This window comes from Myotis yumanensis, unplaced genomic scaffold, assembly GCF_028538775.1.
Source record: "Myotis yumanensis isolate MYYU_CA2020_CCGP unplaced genomic scaffold, mMyoYum1.0.hap1 SCAF_5, whole genome shotgun sequence".
Classification (NCBI taxonomy): domain Eukaryota; kingdom Metazoa; phylum Chordata; class Mammalia; order Chiroptera; family Vespertilionidae; genus Myotis; species Myotis yumanensis.
This window is the reverse complement of record NW_027223756.1, coordinates 93,803,302-93,822,314: the sequence shown is the minus strand read 5'-3', so window position 1 is coordinate 93,822,314 and position 19,013 is coordinate 93,803,302. Positions and strand designations below refer to the sequence as shown.

At 52.5% G+C, this 19,013-nt stretch overlaps 1 protein-coding gene across 1 annotated transcript; it reads left to right on the top strand.

Moving 5' to 3' along the window:
* Positions 1–5,887: 5,887 nt before the first annotated feature.
* Positions 5,888–17,819, top strand: PHYHIP (phytanoyl-CoA 2-hydroxylase interacting protein). The gene is made up of 5 exons (XM_070416567.1): positions 5,888–6,791; positions 10,256–10,449; positions 11,570–11,744; positions 13,987–14,104; positions 15,748–17,819. The coding sequence occupies exons 2-5, from the start codon at positions 10,285–10,287 to the stop codon at positions 16,280–16,282; spliced, it is 993 nt and encodes a 330-aa protein (XP_070272668.1). The 5' UTR covers positions 5,888–6,791; positions 10,256–10,284; the 3' UTR covers positions 16,283–17,819.
* Positions 17,820–19,013: the final 1,194 nt, after the last annotated feature.

Here is a 19,013-nt window from a genome sequence, read left to right as displayed (position 1 = left end):
CCACACCAGCCAGGGTTTGTTCCCGTGAATTCTTGATGGGCGTTGCAAATACGAAATGAATAAAGAATTGTTTTGAATATGTATCAGTAGAGTAAGAGCAATGTGTGGTATGAGGATGCTGTCCAAGTTCAAGCTATAACATGTTCTTTATGAGTAATTTGTCCTAATTTGTTGCCATCATTTTGCAAGCCATTTATTTTCAGGTTCTTCTTCATCTTCTTGAGCTCTACATATTGAAGAGCTCTAGGACTCAGTCTTCAGAACTCTTCCCTTTTTTCTCTATACTTAACTCCCTTGGTCCAGTTTCTCGGCTTCAAACCTTGTGCTTATCTCAGTCTGGACCTCTCAGAACTCCAGATGTGTATCCCTGCCCATCCCACACCTCCAGTTGATGTCTGTCTGTAAGGTCTGGGGCTGGGAAAATAGGGTCTTTCCTGATCCCACCAGCTGAGTTGGACAAAACAACCCAGAACTGCCGAGCCACATCCTGCTGGACAATAGCTGCCATCCTGGGACCCACCAGAGCATCCTGCTGTGCTGATGGCCAATAAATAACCACCGGGGACTTCTCAAGATGGCCAGGGTGCAGCTTCACCAACTTCCTGCTCATCAATCACCCGCCACAAGCTACCTCAGATAAACCTGATTGGTCCAACAGCAGCATAAAAAATCTCTGCCAGGCATAGGTGGGTGTGACTCCCCCGGCCTGCACCCCCAGACCGTGGGACCTCACCTGAGAGCTTCCAATAAACGCGATATTTCGCTCTTACCCTGCTTGTCTTGGTCAATTTATTGGCTTTGGTCAGATTAAATCTTAAATCTCAGATTAAACCTTACATTAAACCTAACACTGTCCTCATCCAAACTTTTGATTTTCCTCCTTGAACTACTCAAGGCTTCCCCATCTCAGTACATGGCAGCTCATTCCTCTAGTAGTTCAAGTAAAAAGTCTTGTAGTTATTCTTGACTCTCTCTTTTTCTCATGCAATACAGCTGATGTGTTGGCTCTTCCATATATATATATCCAGAATCTTACCACTTCTCCCCACCTTCACTGACATCCCATCTTGGTGTAAGCTACCTCTTTTTTTTTTTTTTTTTTTTGCTGTGATTATTGTAACAGCCTTCTAACTAGCCTCCCTGCTTCCACCTGTGCCAGCCTCAGTGTAGTCCCAACATATTTCACACCAGGTCAAGTCTCTGCTCTAAACTTCCCAGGGGGTTCCCCTTTCAGAGTAAAAACCAGAGACTTTGGATTGGCCTATGCAGCTCTGCCTCATCTGTCTGTCCACTCACCTCCTCTCTGTCCTCAGCTCCTACCATGCTTCCCTCACTCACGCTGCTCCAGCCACACTGGTCCTCTTTCTATTTCTGGAACAATCTGACATGCTCCTGCTTCAGGGCCTCTGTACCTGTTGCCTGGAGAGCTCTTCCCCCACATAATTCTCCATTGAGCCCGCCCTCCCTCCTCCCTTCCTCCCTCCAGTCAGGGTTTTTGTTTTGTTTTGTTTTAATCCCAAAGTTACCTTCTCAAGGAGGCCTTCTCTCATGACTCTATTTAAAACTGTACCCTCCCACTCCCCCAGGACATTCCCTATCCCTATTCACTGACTTATTTTTCTCTGTAGCACTTATTGTCTAATAGAGTTTGTTTATATCTTTCTTGCTCTTCCCAGAAAGTAAGCCCCAAAGAGCATGGATTTTTTCTCTCCTCCCACTACAGTGTCCGCATTGTCTGAAACAGTACCTGATACATAGGAAACACCCAGTACATTTTTGTTGAATGAATGAATGAATTCCAGTTTGTCGTGAGACTGAGTCACAATGTGGACGTACATTACAAAAAGAAGGGTGGCTTGTTTCCAGGTGGATTGCATCAGCAATTTAATGTTGGCACCATTGATGTACAAGCCATCTTTGTGTTGTGTCTTCATATGTCTTCTCTATAGGTTTTTCTGCATGCAACTCTGTGAAGAGAATAAGTGTGGCACATACTGAGTGAGGGGCTGGGAGAGCCTTTCCTAGTGTCAGCAGTGTGTGTCTTCAGTATGTGTGTCTTGTCCCTGGCATCCTGCCACGCGGGGCCCAGTGGTATTCCATGGGTCCTCTGTCATGCTGTTCCACCTCGGGTATAACGTAGTGACTATCCCAGTACCATGGTCCTATCATGTTAATCCTTCTTTCATTTCACCTGCGATTCTTTTTCATTGTTCTTCATCTTCTTCCCTTCAACTTTCTTTTGCCCTTTCAACATTTCATTGGTGACACCTCTATAGTTTATGAGAGGCCTTAAGTATAATTCAGCATCTTTCCATGTCTCAAAATTGTTAAATATTTCTGTTTTCGGAAAGCTAAAAAAAAAAGTGTTATATTCTTTAGTTGAGTGAATACTCAGAAATGTATCTAGTTTTTAGAATTACTTTAATGCTCTGTAGAAAGATCAAAATAGGTGGCTGCTGAGGGTTGTAGCAGGTCTAAACAGAATTTCAAAAAGGTAAAGCAAATAAGCACTGAGAAACTCACACAGTTCTTATAAACAGTCATTGCCCACTCCTGTCACTGTCAACACATGCAAATGAGCAAGGTGGTTTTTCTGGGCAGTCTGGATGTGCGTGCATTCCTTGGCCCAGGAGATCGTCACATTTAGGTCAACCCGGAGGGAATACACATACCCATTTTGAGTCTATAAAGTGCGTAAGCAATAGTGAGAGTGTGGGTTTTGTTTTGTTTTTTCACTTACAGCCTCATCTCTATGACGTCAGACTCTATGTTTGCTCTGTGCCCTTCTACCACGAAGAACCAGCCTTTGTGCTCACACCTGAATTTAAATCTAATTTTACTTCTTATGGACTGAGCCTCATTTCCTACCATCAGTCTTTTTAAAACGCGGTGGATGGTTCCACCTCTCAGGGTTATGAGAATCGCATGCCTTGCGTTGTGTCTTGGTGCTTCATAAGTGCTTTTGTTATTGAAGCATCCATCTTCTATAAAAACTGCTGTTTGAAATTTTAACCCTGCATTTTGGCTTCTGTAATGCTTGCTGGCTTAAATAATAAGGAAAATAAGACTACTCCCATTTCAGAGAGGCCATTAAACCTTCCCCAGACGAAGTTATCAGTGCTGGCACCAGGCCAAGCCTTTGGTTGAGGTCTCAAAGCCTCCAGCACATAGGGGCTCTTTAAGAACTTGCAAAGGGGACCGGAACAGAACCCCATATTTGGGAGACAAAGAGGGTAAGAAGGTATAAGTACTGGAAACTTTCTGTGTGACGGGGCCCAGAATTGGAGAGACATTTTCCTCTGGGCCCGTGCGTAATAATAATAATAATAATAAATGTAACTCCATTTCTCTAAGCGTTGCTTGGTTCTTCTCCGGTTTTCTGTAACATTATTATCATCACCATAGCTTAGCTAAATTACTCAATATGGAAACTTCCGAGCATGCACAAAAATGGAGAGAATAGCTTATCAAATCTCAGAGTACCAGCTTCAACAGTTATCCACTCCTGCTGATCTTGTGTCATCTACCCCTCCTCCCCCCGCTCTCTTCTGGATTATTTTTAAACAAATCACAGATTACCATGCTATTCATCCAAAATATTATAATATTTAATATAAATTGTCATATTATAATATGATATAATCTGGAAGATATTCTTTAAAAACAATAACCATAAAATATCATCAGAGCTATAATTCCTAAATATTGTCAAATATCCAGTTAGTATTCAAATTTCCCAATTGTCCCATAGGGTGTTTTTTGGTAACAGTTTGTTTAAATCAGTATTCAAATATGGTCCATATTATTTAATATTTTACTGGAAATATAATTAAGGCACAGGACAAGATTTTCCTACAACAGTGATGGCGAACCTTTTGAGCTCGGCGTGTCAGCATTTTGAAAAACCCTAACTTAACTCTGGTGCCGTGTCACATATAGAAATTTTTTGATATCTGCAACCATAGCAAAACAAAGACTTATATTTTTGATATTTATTTTACATATTTAAATGCCATTTAACAAAGAAAAATCAACCAAAAAAATGAGTTCGCGTGTCACCTCTGACACGCGTGTCATAGGTTCGCCATCACTGTCCTATAAGTATGTCCATTGCAGTGTTATTTAGAATGGAGAAAAAGCAAGAGAACTTAATCACAAAAAGGAATGTATGACCTAACAATAGAACATATTCAGCAACTGAAAACAATACTGTAGAAAGACCGCAATGAATAGAAAAGGTCCTGGTAACTGAGAAAAGCAGGTTATATATATATCAGGATTTCTACTTTCTATTTTTGTTAATAAGGTATATATCTCATTTGCCTGTATCTGAATCGTAAGGGCACGAACGACTTTAATTTTCTCTTAACTGTTAGAATTAAATCTCATCTTTCTCCAGCAATCACGTATGACTTGTGTAATAAAAGGTTATTACAGATAAAACTGCCGCAGCGGTGCCTCTTGGCAGTGGTTTGGTTTCATGTGGAGGGAGTTGTGTTTGGCACGCTATGCTTTCTTCCGACCATGTGTTTCCTCATGTGATCTGCTGAGCACCCTCTGAGGCAAGAAGAGGCAGAAACCTCGGGAGGGCTGTGCCTTCACCTGACGCCAGCACACAGCTCTACAAAAGCGCCTTCAGAGGGCCATTGTTCACTGCTCGGGACACATGATCTCATGAGCTCTCCACATGCCATCCTGCCAAGGTAGGAGGCAGAGACGTGCAGGGACTGGCCTTCCTTTCACAGAGGGGGAAACTGAGGCGCAGAGAACCTGACCTTTTCCTCACACCCCTCAGGTTGGTCGTAGGGACAGACTGTGGCCCAGCTGTCTGGTGCTGGCCATCACCATGAGATTCTGTTTTGCATCTTTTCGGGTTTCACCATCTCAGTGTAGGTTTGGCCAAGGGAGTGCTGAATCCCGCCTCATTGTGACATACCACACCGCATTCTGCGGTTCGGGATCTGACCAAACTTGCTTGGGTTCTCCACACCCATTTAGGGTGGGATTGGCTTTTGCTGGTCTCTGCTTTCAGTGAACTATTCACTTTCTGTCCACTGTCACCTCCTCTAACCTTTGCTGCTGATGTCCGCAGCCCCTGAGTCCTGCTCAGTGCGTGTCCCTTAGGCCGCCTGGGGCTCTCTGAGGTCCTCGCCAGGGCCTGCCCGCACAGTCTGTTGTCTCCTGACTGCCGTCCCTGCCCCAAGCCCTCCCCATCCCCACCACGCTCCTGCTTCCACAAGTCTCCACTTGGCTTGGCCCCACCTGTGCCCTGGAGCTGGTCCTGATTCCTCCTTCTCAGAATTCTTACCTGTACCCTGCAATTTAGTTGTCTATTCCTTGTTTCCTAATCGTGTCTCTAAATGTCCATCTTTCTCCCCTAAAAGACTGTGGGCTCCCAGCAGGCAGACACTTACTGAGATGGCTGTGATAACAGCTCTGGGCACTCCTTGTGTCCCAGGCCCAGAGCTGAGTGATTCACATGTTTATCTCATTCAGTGATGACAATAAACTTGTGTGATTATTGCATTTGACAGACGAAGACACTGCAGCTCTGAGAGGTTGAGTAACTTGTCCAGCGACACCTAGCTAGAAAGTAATAGATTCTATTAAATAGAGCAAGAATTTTAACCCTATCTGTCTGTCTGCAAAGGCCATGCTTCTCCACACTGCACGTACTCACTGCTGGTTGCTTGGTTCAAATTTCCTTGCGGGTTCTTCACAGCGGCATCCACAGGGTCTGCATTTTCTGCGGATCCTTATCAGTAGACAGTAAGTATTCTCTCTGGCCACTGTGCTCAGGGCTTGGCTCCTCTGAGCCCAGATAGTTGGCTAGAATCCGAGCACTCCAAGCTCTGTGGGTCCCTCCCATCCCCACTTTCCTGCCTCTGCACATCCTTCACAGCCCACACTTCTCTCTCTTGTCTCTCTCTGCTTAAGCAGTCAGACTATCCCTAGACCACCAGGGTTCTCTTGGGCTTCTGTAAGATAGCTCTTGATAGAGTTGGTAAGAAAATGGAGCTATGGATTAGCCAAAGGCCCAGAGGAAAGAAACCAGACTAAGACCGACACCGCTGCCTCCCCACCGCACCCCACCCCACACACTTACGGGTTCCCAAACCCGATCGGAATCCTGCCCCTTCACAGCCACCCCCTCCCCCAATCAGAATCTTTGCTTCAGGCTCCCAAGCCCTCGGGCTAAGCCCCACCCTCCCCCAGCATCCTAAAGTTTGGGGGCTGCATTCAACTGAGAGATTTCCAAGGAGAGGTGTGTTGGAGGGACTTCTGCCAAGGCACGTGTCCTGGGAAAACGGGGAAGGGGGCAGCCACCGCCGGTGTCTTGGAAGACATCCGCGTTGCTCCCTTCCAGACCTTCTGCCCTTTCCCCCTCCCACCAGCCCGGAGAGCAGGGACCGAGCTTGCTTATTGTCACCTGACGCTGGGCAGCCACTGATCCCATTGGTGGAGCCAGATTGGGTCTGGCTCTCCCGTTCCTTCTCGTCTTCTCTGCCTCTCTCTCCTCCACATCGCTTTGCTTTTGCCTCTCCTTGCGCTCGGCTGGGAACATCGCCTCTCCCGGGGCAGCAGCGCGCTGCGGAGCAGCAGGGACTGCCTGTGGGGCATGGAAGAAGCCTCCTCCGCCGCCGTGAAAGGAGCAAGAGGAGCCGGCGAGCGCTGCTGCCTGTGACCCGGGCATCCAGCCCGCTGCCCCTCTGCCTGGGGAGCCCATCCACACAGAGCTCTCTCCCTTCCCTCCCTCCCAGGTCTCCCTCTGCAGAGCCTGGTGGAGCCAGGTGAGTGCCCTTCCTCTGCTGTCAATCCCGAGAGGGACTTGGGTGGCCAGGGGCTAGGAGCTGGGGGCACGAGGGTCCTGCCACTGCTTGCAGTGCCCGCCTGGATTGTCAGGGCCAACGACCTTGTCCCCTTTCCCCCAGGCCCTTGGCCAAGGGGTTAACAGCTGGATCCTGTCCCCGGGGCACCACAGTTAGTCACCCCGTGACCATTCTGCTGCAGTCAGCGATGCCAACAGGGACAGTGGGGTGGCCGGTGGTGCTTTTCTGAATGAGCATGGGCAAAGGTATCATAGCAGTGTGTGCACCATGCTTGGGAGGAGACTGGAGGTTTGCCTGCGCAGATAGTTCTGTCTGCGTGCACTTATGTTCATGTGTGGGTTTTAACTGCTGTGTGGCATGTCTAGGAACATACGTTTCTTGTACATGTGAAGCACATGTGTGGGGGGGATCACTTATCTGAGTAGCCTGTGAATACGTGTCAGTAGGGACAGTGTGAAGCAGTATATTGGTGGGTGGATATGTGTGTAGGAGTACATGTTGACGGAGGGTTCCTATGTGGGAGGTGCGACTCGAAGCAGAAAGGGGTAGGTAGGTGGAGAGTGTGGGCAGAAGCCCCTGTCTGTGGGCAGAGCTGCGTAGGTAGGCAAACCTGTTGGCATATGAAGGCTTGGCTTTGTCAGAGTGTGGCCAGAGACAAACATATTTTCAAAGTCTGTGTCTTTGAGCCTTGAGAAGACTTGAGGGCGAATACCAGAATATGGGCAGAGGTTGACGTGTGTGCAAATAAAAATACATGGGTGCCAGCAGGCATATGGGTTGCATGGCTCCTGTGTCAGTGCCATGCATGCATGTTGGTGCCTATGGTTCCCCCCCTAAATCACGGCTTTGTGAGAAGGTGTGCATACATATGTGTGTGTGAGAGCCTGTGGACTTAAGCATGTGAGGGTCTGTATGGAGGTGACAGCTAGTGGAGGGGAAATTGCTGGGCAGTCTTAGAATGTGGAGAGTGGCAGAAGGTCCCTGGGTGCGTAGGGGAGTGGGTGGGAGTGAGAATGTCTGAGGAGGTGTGTGCAGCCTGTCTGTGGGCATACTTGGTGCGCGCGCGCGCATGTGTGTGTGTGTGTGTGTGTGTGTGTGTGTGCTCGAATGCGCGCGCCTGCCTGCCTGTGGGTGTGTGAATGCTTGTCTCAGGGTGGATTCACACAGGAGTGTGGGTGTTTCTCAGGTGTTGTTTCAACCTGTCTCTCACACCCTGCCCTTCCCCGGTCATCTGGGCTTGGAGAACTGGGATTCATGCCCACCTTTGGCCCACCCTGGCTTTCCTGATCTCCCAGTGTCACTCATGGCCACTCTCCCAGTCTCGCGTGGGAGTAGTCTCGGCTCTCCTAGAATGTCGATGGGGAAGGCTGACCCACGTCCTGGACACCTCAGCACCAAGCCCCTGTCCTGTCTCTGGGAGACTGAGGGGGACTGAGGCAGCGGCAGGTGCCCCCCCACCGGGTAGGCGTGTACTGCATCCCATGTGGGTGGGAGACAGCCACCGAGGCCCTCCCTGGGGTGGGCATATGTCTGTGTTGGTGTGTGTGTGTGTATGTGGGGGCACATGCCTGTCTTGCTGGGGAGCTCTTCACTGGGACCTCAGAGGATGGCATCTCCTCACTGCTTCACAATTGTCCCCAGGAATTACAAACTGGTTTCTTGTCTAGTTGTTTCCAGACACCCTATCCCAATCTGTTTTATTTTGTGGGGGGCCTGGTAGCACCCCCATGCTTATCTACCATGAGATTCACGAGGCCCACTGGCATTTGGCTGAACCGCACAGCAGGCAGGCATACACTTTCGGGTGGAAAGCTAAGATGTAACAAGGACTCAGGGAACACCCTGGGACAGGTAAGGGCCATCACCCAGATCCTTTGCCCTGTGCCTGCCACCCAGGCAGCCCACAGGTTAATTTAGAGGTGCCAGGCTCCAGAGCAGGCTTCGTTGACAGGAAAGTGTGGGTTGAATCTTCTGGAAGCTATAAATAGAAGTACCTGCTTTCGAAGGCACAAGGTACCCTTACCCTAGCACCTGGGTGAAGAGAAGAAGAGGGAAGGAGGAGAAAGGAGATGACACTCCAGAAATCTGAGCTGTGCTGGGACTGGGCTTGAGGAAGAACCGGGAAGCATGAGCTCGACTGGGTACTGAGCAGATGTCCCGGGAGAAAGCCCAGCCTACACTCAGGCTCCTATCCCAGAGACGGCCCCTTCCCTCCCCTCTCCCCTCCCCACCCCACTTCGCAGGGCTCCAGTGAGCCAGGCCAAAGTCAGGGCCAGAGTCAGCGCTTCCTGGCTAAGCACAGTGAGAGCGGTGGTCCTTCCCACCTGGGAGAGCAGCCAGGGGAAGAAGTGCAGGGGGGAGGAGTGGGTGGTGGGGGGGAGGGGGGAGAAAATGCCATTGCTTGAAAGAAAAGGACAGAGAAGGAAAACTAAATATTGGTAAAATTATGTGCACCTGTGCATACATACACACCACACATGTCATGTCACACACACACACACACACACACACACACACGGGAACACAAATTCCACGTAACGGTAAAGGGTAGAGTGCTCCAGAGTCAGACAAACCTGAGTTTGAAGCATTTTCTAACTGTGTGACCTTTGGCATCTTAGTACCCCCAACTTCAGCTACCTCATCTGGAAAATGGGTGTAATAATAATGCCTACCTACTGGGAGCTTACATGAGATGCTGTTGGTGAAATTAGCAGCACTTAGCTTGCCACAGGCATCAAAAGTAAAACTAATTACTTAAGAGAATCAAGTGCCAGAGGAAAGAATATACAGCAGTGGGAAAAGAGTGGAAGGGAAAGAACGATAGTGGAAAAGTTATGGGTGGGGGAAGGTCTGTAGCTTGTACTCCCCCCGCCACCAGTGGGTCCACGTGCACTTGCACTCCCAGCCCTGTGTGGTGGTGACCCCTGCTGAGTGCCCCCCCCAGAGGAGGTGTCCTGACCACCCAGAGCCTTGCACCCTTGGCCTCTTGGCTGCTAGTGTCCTCCTCCTGCCTGCACCCTCACACCCATGTCCTTGGTGGGTGCTTCCTGTCCCTCCTGGGCCTCACACTGTTCTCTCCACCCCCACCCCTTTCTCTTTTCACGCCTGCTGGCTGAGGGCCCCCTCCTCGGCTCCATCTGCTGACAATCTGTCCCGCCTGGCGTTCTCGGCGTTCCCACTGCCTCTGCCACCTGTCAGGTGCCGTCTGCTCTGCAGACCCCTCTTAGGAGAGCCAAGAGCCCGGGGGACGCCCATCCCACCTTCAGTCCTACCCTCCAGTCTGCCCTGTGCAACCTTTGCATCCGATTCGATGGGGCAGGTGCAAATAACGGCTCCTCCAGGTCCCGCATGGAAAGGAATATTGGAGGAGACATTCCCGAAAACTGCACGGTGGGGCGGGAGGTGCTGATGCTTCCTCTCCTCAGTCCCCACAGGAGCCGAACCGAAAGGGAGCATGGAGCTGCTGTCCACTCCCCACAGCATCGAGGTCAATAACATCACCTGTGACTCCTTCCGCATCTCCTGGGCCATGGAGAACAGCGACCTAGAGAGGGTCACCCATTATTTCATCGACCTCAACAAGAAGGAGAATAAGAACTCCAACAAATTCAAGCACCGGGTGAGCACGTCTTCCTCACGCCTGCTCTGAAGGGAGGCAGGATGACGCAAGCCTGGAGCTGACAGTGGGGAGCTGGAGAGGCCTGATTCCAATCCAGGCTCTGCTTACTGTGTGATCGTGGTAAAGTTAGTTAACCTCTCTGAGCCTGAGTTCCTTTGCTGGCAAATTGGAATAATAATCATGGCAGCCCCTGTAGGCTTGTGAGAGGCATCTGTGAGGTAATGTTTGTGTGCCGTTTGGCTCAGGGCCCAGCACACGGTGAATACCGTTATCGTGATTAGGACAGGAAAACCCAGGCGGGCCACGACCTCACACCTGGGGGTGCCTTGTGGACTGGGTGGGTAACATGGGCTGTGGGCAGGGGTGGGGCCCTTTGCAGGGTCCTTCAGGCCCCTGTGATCCTCTCTGCCCTGGCCCTCTGGCCTGTTTGCTGGGTTTAGAAAATGCATGTGAGAGAGTCCCCTGTTGGCTAGGGCGTCCTTTTCCTGGGTTAGAGCTGGTGTGGGGGTGGGTGGGAGGAAGGCTCCCATCTTCTAAGCTGGGGGAAAGGCAGGGGAAGAGTGAGGTGGGAAGAAGCTGGTTCCCACGACGACAGCATCATGTGGGTTACTCACCCTCTCTCTTTGGAACTGGCTCCCCCGATCTGGGTGTCTTTTGGCAGGCCAGTTGCCACGGTGACGTGAATGTTCAACACCACCCCCTTAACCTCCTCCCAAAAGAATAAGGCATATTTTCCCTTCCTCCCTGGCTTCTCAGCATTGGCCGTTGCCGTGGAAACGGCACTGCAGTGTGCAGAGCTCTCGAAGTCTCCCTCGAAAACGGAGGTCTGGCCGCCCTCAACTTTGTGGGCTTCCACCCCAGTGGCCTTTCTCCTTAGTTCCCAAGAGAAGGGGCATCAGGCAGTTAAGGATGGTGGAGGCTGGGGAGTGTCTGTGTGGCCTTCTCAATGGCCACTGCTTGCTCCTGCAGGAGCCTGGTGGCCAGGACACCCGGCCATCGAATCACTGAGACTCTGGCCCTCTCCAGGAGGCAAGGGGTGGGGGGAAGTCTGAGGGAATGCCAAGGTTGGGCATGACCCCCAATTTGACTCTTGGCTCTCGGTCTGCACCCCATGTCTCAGGATGTCCCCACAAAGCTTGTGGCCAAGGCTGTGCCCCTGCCCATGACGGTGAGAGGCCACTGGTTCCTGAGCCCCCGCACAGAGTACAGTGTGGCGGTGCAGACTGCAGTGAAGCAGAGCGACGGGGAGTACCTGGTGTCCGGCTGGAGCGAGACAGTCGAGTTCTGCACCGGAGGTGAGGCCCTGCCGGTCTGTGCTTTTGTGCATCCGGTTTAGTTATGGTCAGGAGGGGGCTTCGACTTTTTAAAAAATCTTTTATATATCTGTATCTATATCTATGTCTACGTCTATATCTACTGGTATACCTCTATCCCTATATATCTCTCTATATATATATGTAGATATTAATTTCAGAAAGGAAGGGAAAGGAAGAGAGAGAAACGTCAATGATGACAGAGAATCACTGATTGGCTGCCTCCTACATGCCCCCTATTGGGGATTGGGCTCGAAACCCGACATGTGCCCTGACTGGAATCAAACCGTGATCTCCTGGTTCAGAGGTTGACGTTTAACCATTAAGCCACACTGGCTGGGCAAAGGGGCTTCGTCTTAACCTAGCAGATACTGTGACCACCTGCTGTACACCAGCACCAGGTTTAGGCCTTCAGGGAAACACAAGTAGATGAGACCTTCCCCTGCCCCCCCAACCCCCACCCCCGAAGCCTGTAATGCAGGAGGCAGATGTGAGCACTACTAATCATGGTGATGACGTCATTTCTATAAAGGGAAGGAGTCACTTTTCTGGCTTGGGGCAAGCATGTTTTTCTGAATCGTGGTAAAATACACATAACATAAAAGTTGCTATCTTAACCATTTTAAGTGCACAGTTCAGTGGTATTAAATACATTCATGTTGGTATGTAACTAATCTCCAAAACTTTTCATCTTCCCCTACTGGAACTCTATACCCACAGAACAACACCTCCCACTCCCCCCTCACTGCAACCCCTGGCAACCACCATTTCACTCTCTGTCTCTCTAAATTTGACCACTCTTGTGAGGGTAATCACGCATTACTTGTCCCTCTGTGACTGGCTTATTCACTTAACATCATGACCTCAAGATTCATCTGTGTTGTAGCATGTGTCAGAATTTCCTTCCTTCTTAAGGTGGAATAATATCACATTGTGTGGCTAGACCTCGTTTTAGCAATCACTGGTCGCTGGATGCTTCGTGGAGCAATCACATTTTGCTCGTCTTGAGCCTCCACTTAGCCTGAGAAAATGATCCTTATTCAGCAGTCCCACAAACTCTCATAGCAGAACTTAGCTTGGAAATTCCAGCATGAACAAGCAAAAAACCAGGCTCAAGTGTACTTGGTCACTGATGACCCAGGTTCTGTCCCCGCAGTATTCTATTCTTTTGGTGTCCATGGTGAGAACTGCCCCAGATCTCCCTCTGTCACAAGGAAGGGGCAGGGGACAGTTTTAGCCCTAGGCCTCCGAGGCGGCTGGCTCCACCCTCTGCCAAGGTCTGTGCCCTTTGCTGTGTCCTTGAGCTGCTGTTCTCTTTTGAGTGGTGCTTTTTCTTAGCTCAGCTGCACACCCCACTCTCTGAAGGTGCTCCCTCTCGCCGTGGGGAAAGCCTCTTAGTTTACCCCAGAACTCCATGAGTGGTGGGAATTTAATTCAAACAGGGGAGCTGGGGGTGGCGGCAGTCCAGTCCATATTCCTCTTGCCAAACCCAGCACCCTGGCCAGGGCTGCACCAGCAAGGAGGAAAGGGCACCTTTTCTAATTTGCACAAAGGCGCTGTCGAGGCTAGCAGCACTCTGCCGGGGCCTCTGGGCTCTGGGCTCTGGGCTCTGGACTCTGGGCCCTGGCCCTGGCCTGGGGGAGGGTCCAGTTTCATGCATGAACAAGCAAAAAGCCAGGCTCATGGAAACACTATCTGGTTTCCATGCTTTTCTGCTTTTCCTGGGATACGAAGTAGAGTCCTCGCCCCAGACCTGGTCCACCTAAACACTTACCTCAGGTCTCGGCAGGCTCTCCAGGAGTCTCCCTGTAATGACAACTCGCTTCCCCGTGGGTGGTGTGGGCAGCCTCTGACCTGCTGGGTTTGAGGGCTCTCCCTAAAGGACCTCAAAACCTCCCCCTCTCAGTCCTTCATCTGCCTGCTGGTCCTTTCACAGGAGGCCTAGGACAGCCTGGGATGACAGCCCCGGGGGCTGTATTGTATAACATAACGGCAGGCCCTTGTCTGAGCAGAGAGTCCTGAGCCTCTGGCACTGAGGGTGCAGAGGTGATGAGGACAGACAGCCTCCAGCTGGCCCATTCCCACGTGGTCCAAGATGCTGTGAACGTTTGGTGTCCCCTGCTGCTCTGAGCACAGAGATGGGTTGGCATTCACATTGTGGGTGAGGGAGGGGGAGGGGCTGTGACCCTGCCTGGCGGCAGCTCACCCATCTGTACTCTTGCAGATTATGCCAAGGAGCACCTGGCGCAGCTGCAGGAGAAGGCGGAGCAGATCGCAGGCCGCATGCTGCGCTTCTCTGTCTTCTACCGCAACCATCACAAGGAGTACTTCCAGCACGCCAGGTGCGTGCAGCCCTGCAGGCCCCTCGGGTCCCTTCTCCCTCCCCCAGCTCTGCCTCAGCTGCCCAGGCTGTTTGATGAGACCCCAACCTTGTCACCTGCCAGATCCTCTGCACAGAGTCGCCATGCCCTTCCACCACAGGCTGACTAGGGGTGGGGGTAGGGTGGGGGGGGAGCTGGTGGCTTGGGATTGAGCTCCAGGAAAGCAGAGAGCACTCAGGATAGAGCTGCCTGGGGCACCTGTGAAAACAGGCCTGGGCGAGTGATGACCCAGGTGGGATCCTCCTTTGAGGCAGTTCCTGTCCTGTGAAAGGCAGGTATCTCTCCAATTCAGGCCCTGGGTCTGAAGGGGAGGTGGTGAGGGGGGCACAGAGTGTGAGCGGTTCCGAGTATGAAGGGTTGTGCTCTTCACACTGTCTGCTGGGGAGCCTGGGGGCTCCAGGGTGTGTCTCAGGCAGCCCTGAGGGTGGTGCTGAGGGGTCATTGAGGAACTGCAAGGTGGACCTCACACCTGTCATTCAACCTGAGCAGTGTCAATTTTATTGCCTACGGCCGCCTATGTATAATTCCCTTTGGGGAAAAAGAGAGAGGTTCCACATTGAAAATTCTTGATCCAATCGTGATGTCATCTAACACCTTCAGCTGACACATGGGGAGCCTGAGACCCAGAGGGCCAGCAATTCACTAGTCACTTAGGACAGCCAGGACCAAGCAAGAGTGAGGCTGGACCAGCGGTCGCCCATCCCCCCATGACTACTGACACTGCTCCAAGTCCATGTCCTAAGGCTGGGCCAGGACAAGCCACCACCAGTATTGTCTGTCTTTATCATGGTGTCACTCTGACCCTACCCCAGGGCTGTGGGGGCCTGGAGGGCCTCTGGTGTTTGCACTAAAGAAGAGAGGCAGTGAGGTGAGTGGTTAGGGCACTGGACCTGTTTGGGTTTCTCTATCAGAAAGCGGGCAAGAGACAGAGAGCACCATGTGTGCCAGAATATAAAGAGGACTAAAGGCAGAATCCCCTCGAAACCCTGTCTGTTGTGGGACAGTGCGGACAGATGGAATGCGGTCAGTGTGTGTGATTACTGAGTAAAACTCAGTGTCCTGCACATAGTAGACAATCAACATTTTGTTGAGTGCAAGTGCCTGATGTTCCTGGAAGGTTTTAGAGAGAAAGGGATACCGATGCTGGGCCTTGAAGGATGAATAAGTGTTTGCCAGGCCAGGTGGAGAAAGCGGGAAGGGAAGTCCAGGCAGAGGGCAGAGCACTGCAAATGCAGAGGCAGGAAAGAGCTGGGGTGGCATTCCCCTGTGGCTGGAGGTTGTCACCTGTGGGTAGGGGTGGTAAGAGGTGGAGCCAGAAAGACCAGATTGTGATGGCCTTGCTTTTCCCTCAAGCTCCAGCAAAGGGCTTTATGCGGGGAACAGCAGGTCCAGGCCTCTCCTCTGTGAAAGAGTGGGCTGGATCGGCCCATCTCCTCCCGCTCTCGCATTCGGGAACGTTCTATTTGTGATGGGTGGAGGCGGTGGCTGGTGGGAGAGCTGGGAACTGGGCTGGCTCCCTTCTCACCACACACAGCAGCCAAGCCTCAGCCCAGCTAACCAGTGGCATTTTCTCTTCCCTTTGGCATTGTCCCTGGAATGGGTAGGACCCACTGCGGGAACATGCTGCAGACCTACCTGAAGGACAACAGCGGCAGCCACGGCTCCCCAACCAGCGGCATGCTCCACGGGGTCTTCTTCAGCTGCAACACGGAGTTCAACACAGGCCAGCCCCCACAGGACTCCCCCTACGGCCGCTGGCGCTTCCAGATCCCTGCCCAGCGCCTTTTCAACCCCAGCACCAACCTCTACTTTGCGGACTTCTACTGTATGTACACAGCCTACCACTACGCCATCCTGGTGCTGGCCCCCAAGGGCTCCCTGGGGGACCGCTTCTGCCGAGACCGCCTGCCCCTTCTGGACATTGCCTGCAACAAGTTCCTGACCTGCAGCGTGGAGGATGGGGAGCTGGTCTTCCGCCACGCCCAGGACCTCATCCTGGAGATCATCTACACTGAGCCCGTCGACCTGTCCCTGGGCACCCTGGGGGAGATCAGCGGCCACCAGCTCATGAGCTTGTCCACTGCTGACGCCAAGAAAGACCCCAGCTGCAAGACCTGCAACATCAGTGTGGGCCGCTAGGGACTCCGGGAGAGCTGGGGGGCTAGGGAGAAATGACAGGCGGGTGGTGGTGGGTGATGTAAGTTCAGGGAGCTGGCTTTCTCTCTCCTGCCCCCCTACCCTCTCCACGCTGTCAGCTCCCCTCCCCCTCCTCTTGGCATTAGAGGTAACAGAGGGTGGTCCCCCTGGTAGGCGTGGCCCACCATGCCTGGTAGACTTGAACAGGCTCTTGGCTTCAGTAGGTTGGTGGGGGCAGGGGGTGGGTTCCTGGAGACTTCCTCTTCCCTCTGATGTCCCCGTCCTGCTATTTCTCGCTTCATTCCAGGCCTCCATCTCACGGAGACTTGCGGCGTCTGGGCTCTTTCGGGAAAGCCTCTCTAGGCCAAAGCCCACATGTAGCTTGCCTGCCTCCCGAGGGGACACAGAGCTGTGGGGTGCCCTTCCTTAGCCCCACCCACCCCACTCAGGACCACCAGAGGGTGCCCCTCCCTGCTCAGCTGGGCCTGGGGACTTCCTACTCCAGACCTGGCCTTCCCTCTATAAATAGTCGCCTGCACACCCATGTCTTCCTGCCCCTCGGCACCTGCATGGGGAGAGCTGTCCCCCGCACCTGTGCTCTAGAAAGGGGCCCTCTTTTTTCTCTTGGCTTTGGGGCATCCAGGCTGTTGGAATTTGTCCTTTGTTCTGGAGATAGCATAGATCTAGAGGATCTTCTCCCTTGCCCTGAGCACTGGGGTCTGGAATGGCAGCTACTGGGGTCGAGGAGGGGGAAAGAGACCCCTGAGACCCAGAGGGACCCCTTCCCTTTCTGAGCTGGGAGTGGGTCGCCTCTTGTCCTGAGGGGCCTGGTGTGGAAGTAGACCCGAGGGCTTGCCCACAGAGCCCGGCACCCGCCTGGCTGTGAACCTGCTAGCTCTCTGTGTGTGATCTGGACTGTGGTTTCCCTGCCACCTGCCTGTCGCCCCCGCCCACTGGCACTGTCTGCACTCCCCCTTTAGCCTATTGTTGGAGAGTCCCTTCCCTGGGGAGCTCCTGTTGAAGACTTTCCTGGACCTAACAGCATTTTTACCTGTTTTCCTACTTTTGTACGGGTCACCACGGTGGTGAGGGTAGACCCCCTGAGACAAGCAGACCAGGTGGGTGAGGAGGGGAGGTATTGATGGAGGCAGCTAGCTGTTTGGGGATGATGGGGGTGATGTCAGGTGGAGGAGAACAGCCTCCATAATGACAACCCGGTTTCTGTGATAAAGGACAGCAGGGGCCGCAGGCCAACAAGGCCATGTCTCAGTGAGGGGCAGGTGGGACAGCTGGTCGCCTCTTCTGTAGCCACAGGGAGTGGTGTGGTCAGCTGTCTCTGTGGCATGGATCAGGTCTGGGGGCCTGGGAGATGCATGGAGTAGGAGAGGACATGGCCCTCAGGCCCTCTCCCCCTCTGCTGGCAGCATCGCTGTGCGGTGGCCCGCTGCCCTCCCTTGGCCCCGTGTCTGCCCTGACCTGGGGCACGCCTGCCTGTGCTGTGCTTGCGATGTGTACCAATAAACAAGCCACCATGGCCTGAGAGCCCCACCTCTCCTTGGACTCTGGGAGTGCGGGTAGGCAAATCATACCGTCACGGAGGAGCTCACATGGGCCTGCCCCCAAGGACAGGCCTCCGGAAATTGTCTCCAAGAGTGCTCCAAATCTTGCTGCGGGATGCGGGGCTCCGGAAGCAGAGCCACATCTCCTGCTCGGAAGGGATTTTGGAGGTCCAGTGGAGTTGCCCTGCATGTTGCAGAAGGGGAAACTGAGGCCTCTTAGGAGAGAATCTGTACCAATCTGGAGGCCTAACCAAGGTCCCTAGGTCCCCCATTTGGAGCCCTTCCCACTGCAGCGTCAGACTAAAATGCCACTGAATTCACCACCCCCCCCCCCCCAAGCCCTGTCCTCTCCCCAGCAGGGCTCCTCTTTGGCAGATCTGAGTCACCTCTGTGTCTATTATTATGGGCTTATTAAAATGATCCTCTGCTGGAGTGGAAAAGCTCCAGAAAAATTACAGTCACCTCCCTGACACTGCCGGGCTCAGGGCCAATGAGCATGTGTCACTGAGCCGCCTAAGGCTAGGAAGGAGGGCAAAGACCACTTCCTGAGGGCCTACTATGTGTCAGGCATCTCGCCAGGTGCTTTCATACATCAGCTTGTTTAGTCTTCACAGTGGCTCTGTGCCGTATTCACATTTAACAGATGAAGAAACTGAGGCACAAGGAAGTTAAAAGGCTTGCCCATGTCTTACAGTCAGTCAATGACAGTGGCCAGGATCGAATCAGAAGCTGGCATCTTCTCATGTCCCTGCCCTGTGTCCCCTATTGTGTGCCAGGGTCACCTGAGACGGTAAGACACAAGCAGGGCGGGCTCAGACACAGTGGCCCTGGCAAGGATCTCCTCTGGCCGACCAAGGCTGATCCTAATTCCTGAAAACACCAGGGGGGGCTGTGGAGTCGAAAATGCCCAGGAGGTTTATTTAAAGGGCTTGGGCAGCAAGCAGCTGGAGTCTGGAATTCCCAGGACAGGAGTGAGCACCAGGGTCTAGCCTTTCACCTCTGAGCAGGAGCCCCGACCTCCTGCCGGGAGCCTAGGGGTTTTCAGCATCCTCCAGGGGCGAGGCTCAGGCTTCAGTCTTCCTTTTGTGGCTCCTCCTGGGTTTCTTAGGAGGAGAGGTTGGCTTCCAGCGTCCTTTTAGTGGGAGTGCAGGCGGCCAGGTGAGGCAGGGTGGGCG

Coding starts and splice junctions, on each gene's coding strand:
- PHYHIP (XM_070416567.1), top strand. CDS start 10,285: ATGGAGCTGCTGTCCACTCCCCACAGCATCGAGGTCAATAACATCACC. Junction 10,450..11,569: donor CCAACAAATTCAAGCACCGG/GTGAGCACGTCT, acceptor CCCATGTCTCAG/GATGTCCCCACAAAGCTTGT. Junction 14,105..15,747: donor GAGTACTTCCAGCACGCCAG/GTGCGTGCAGCC, acceptor TGGAATGGGTAG/GACCCACTGCGGGAACATGC.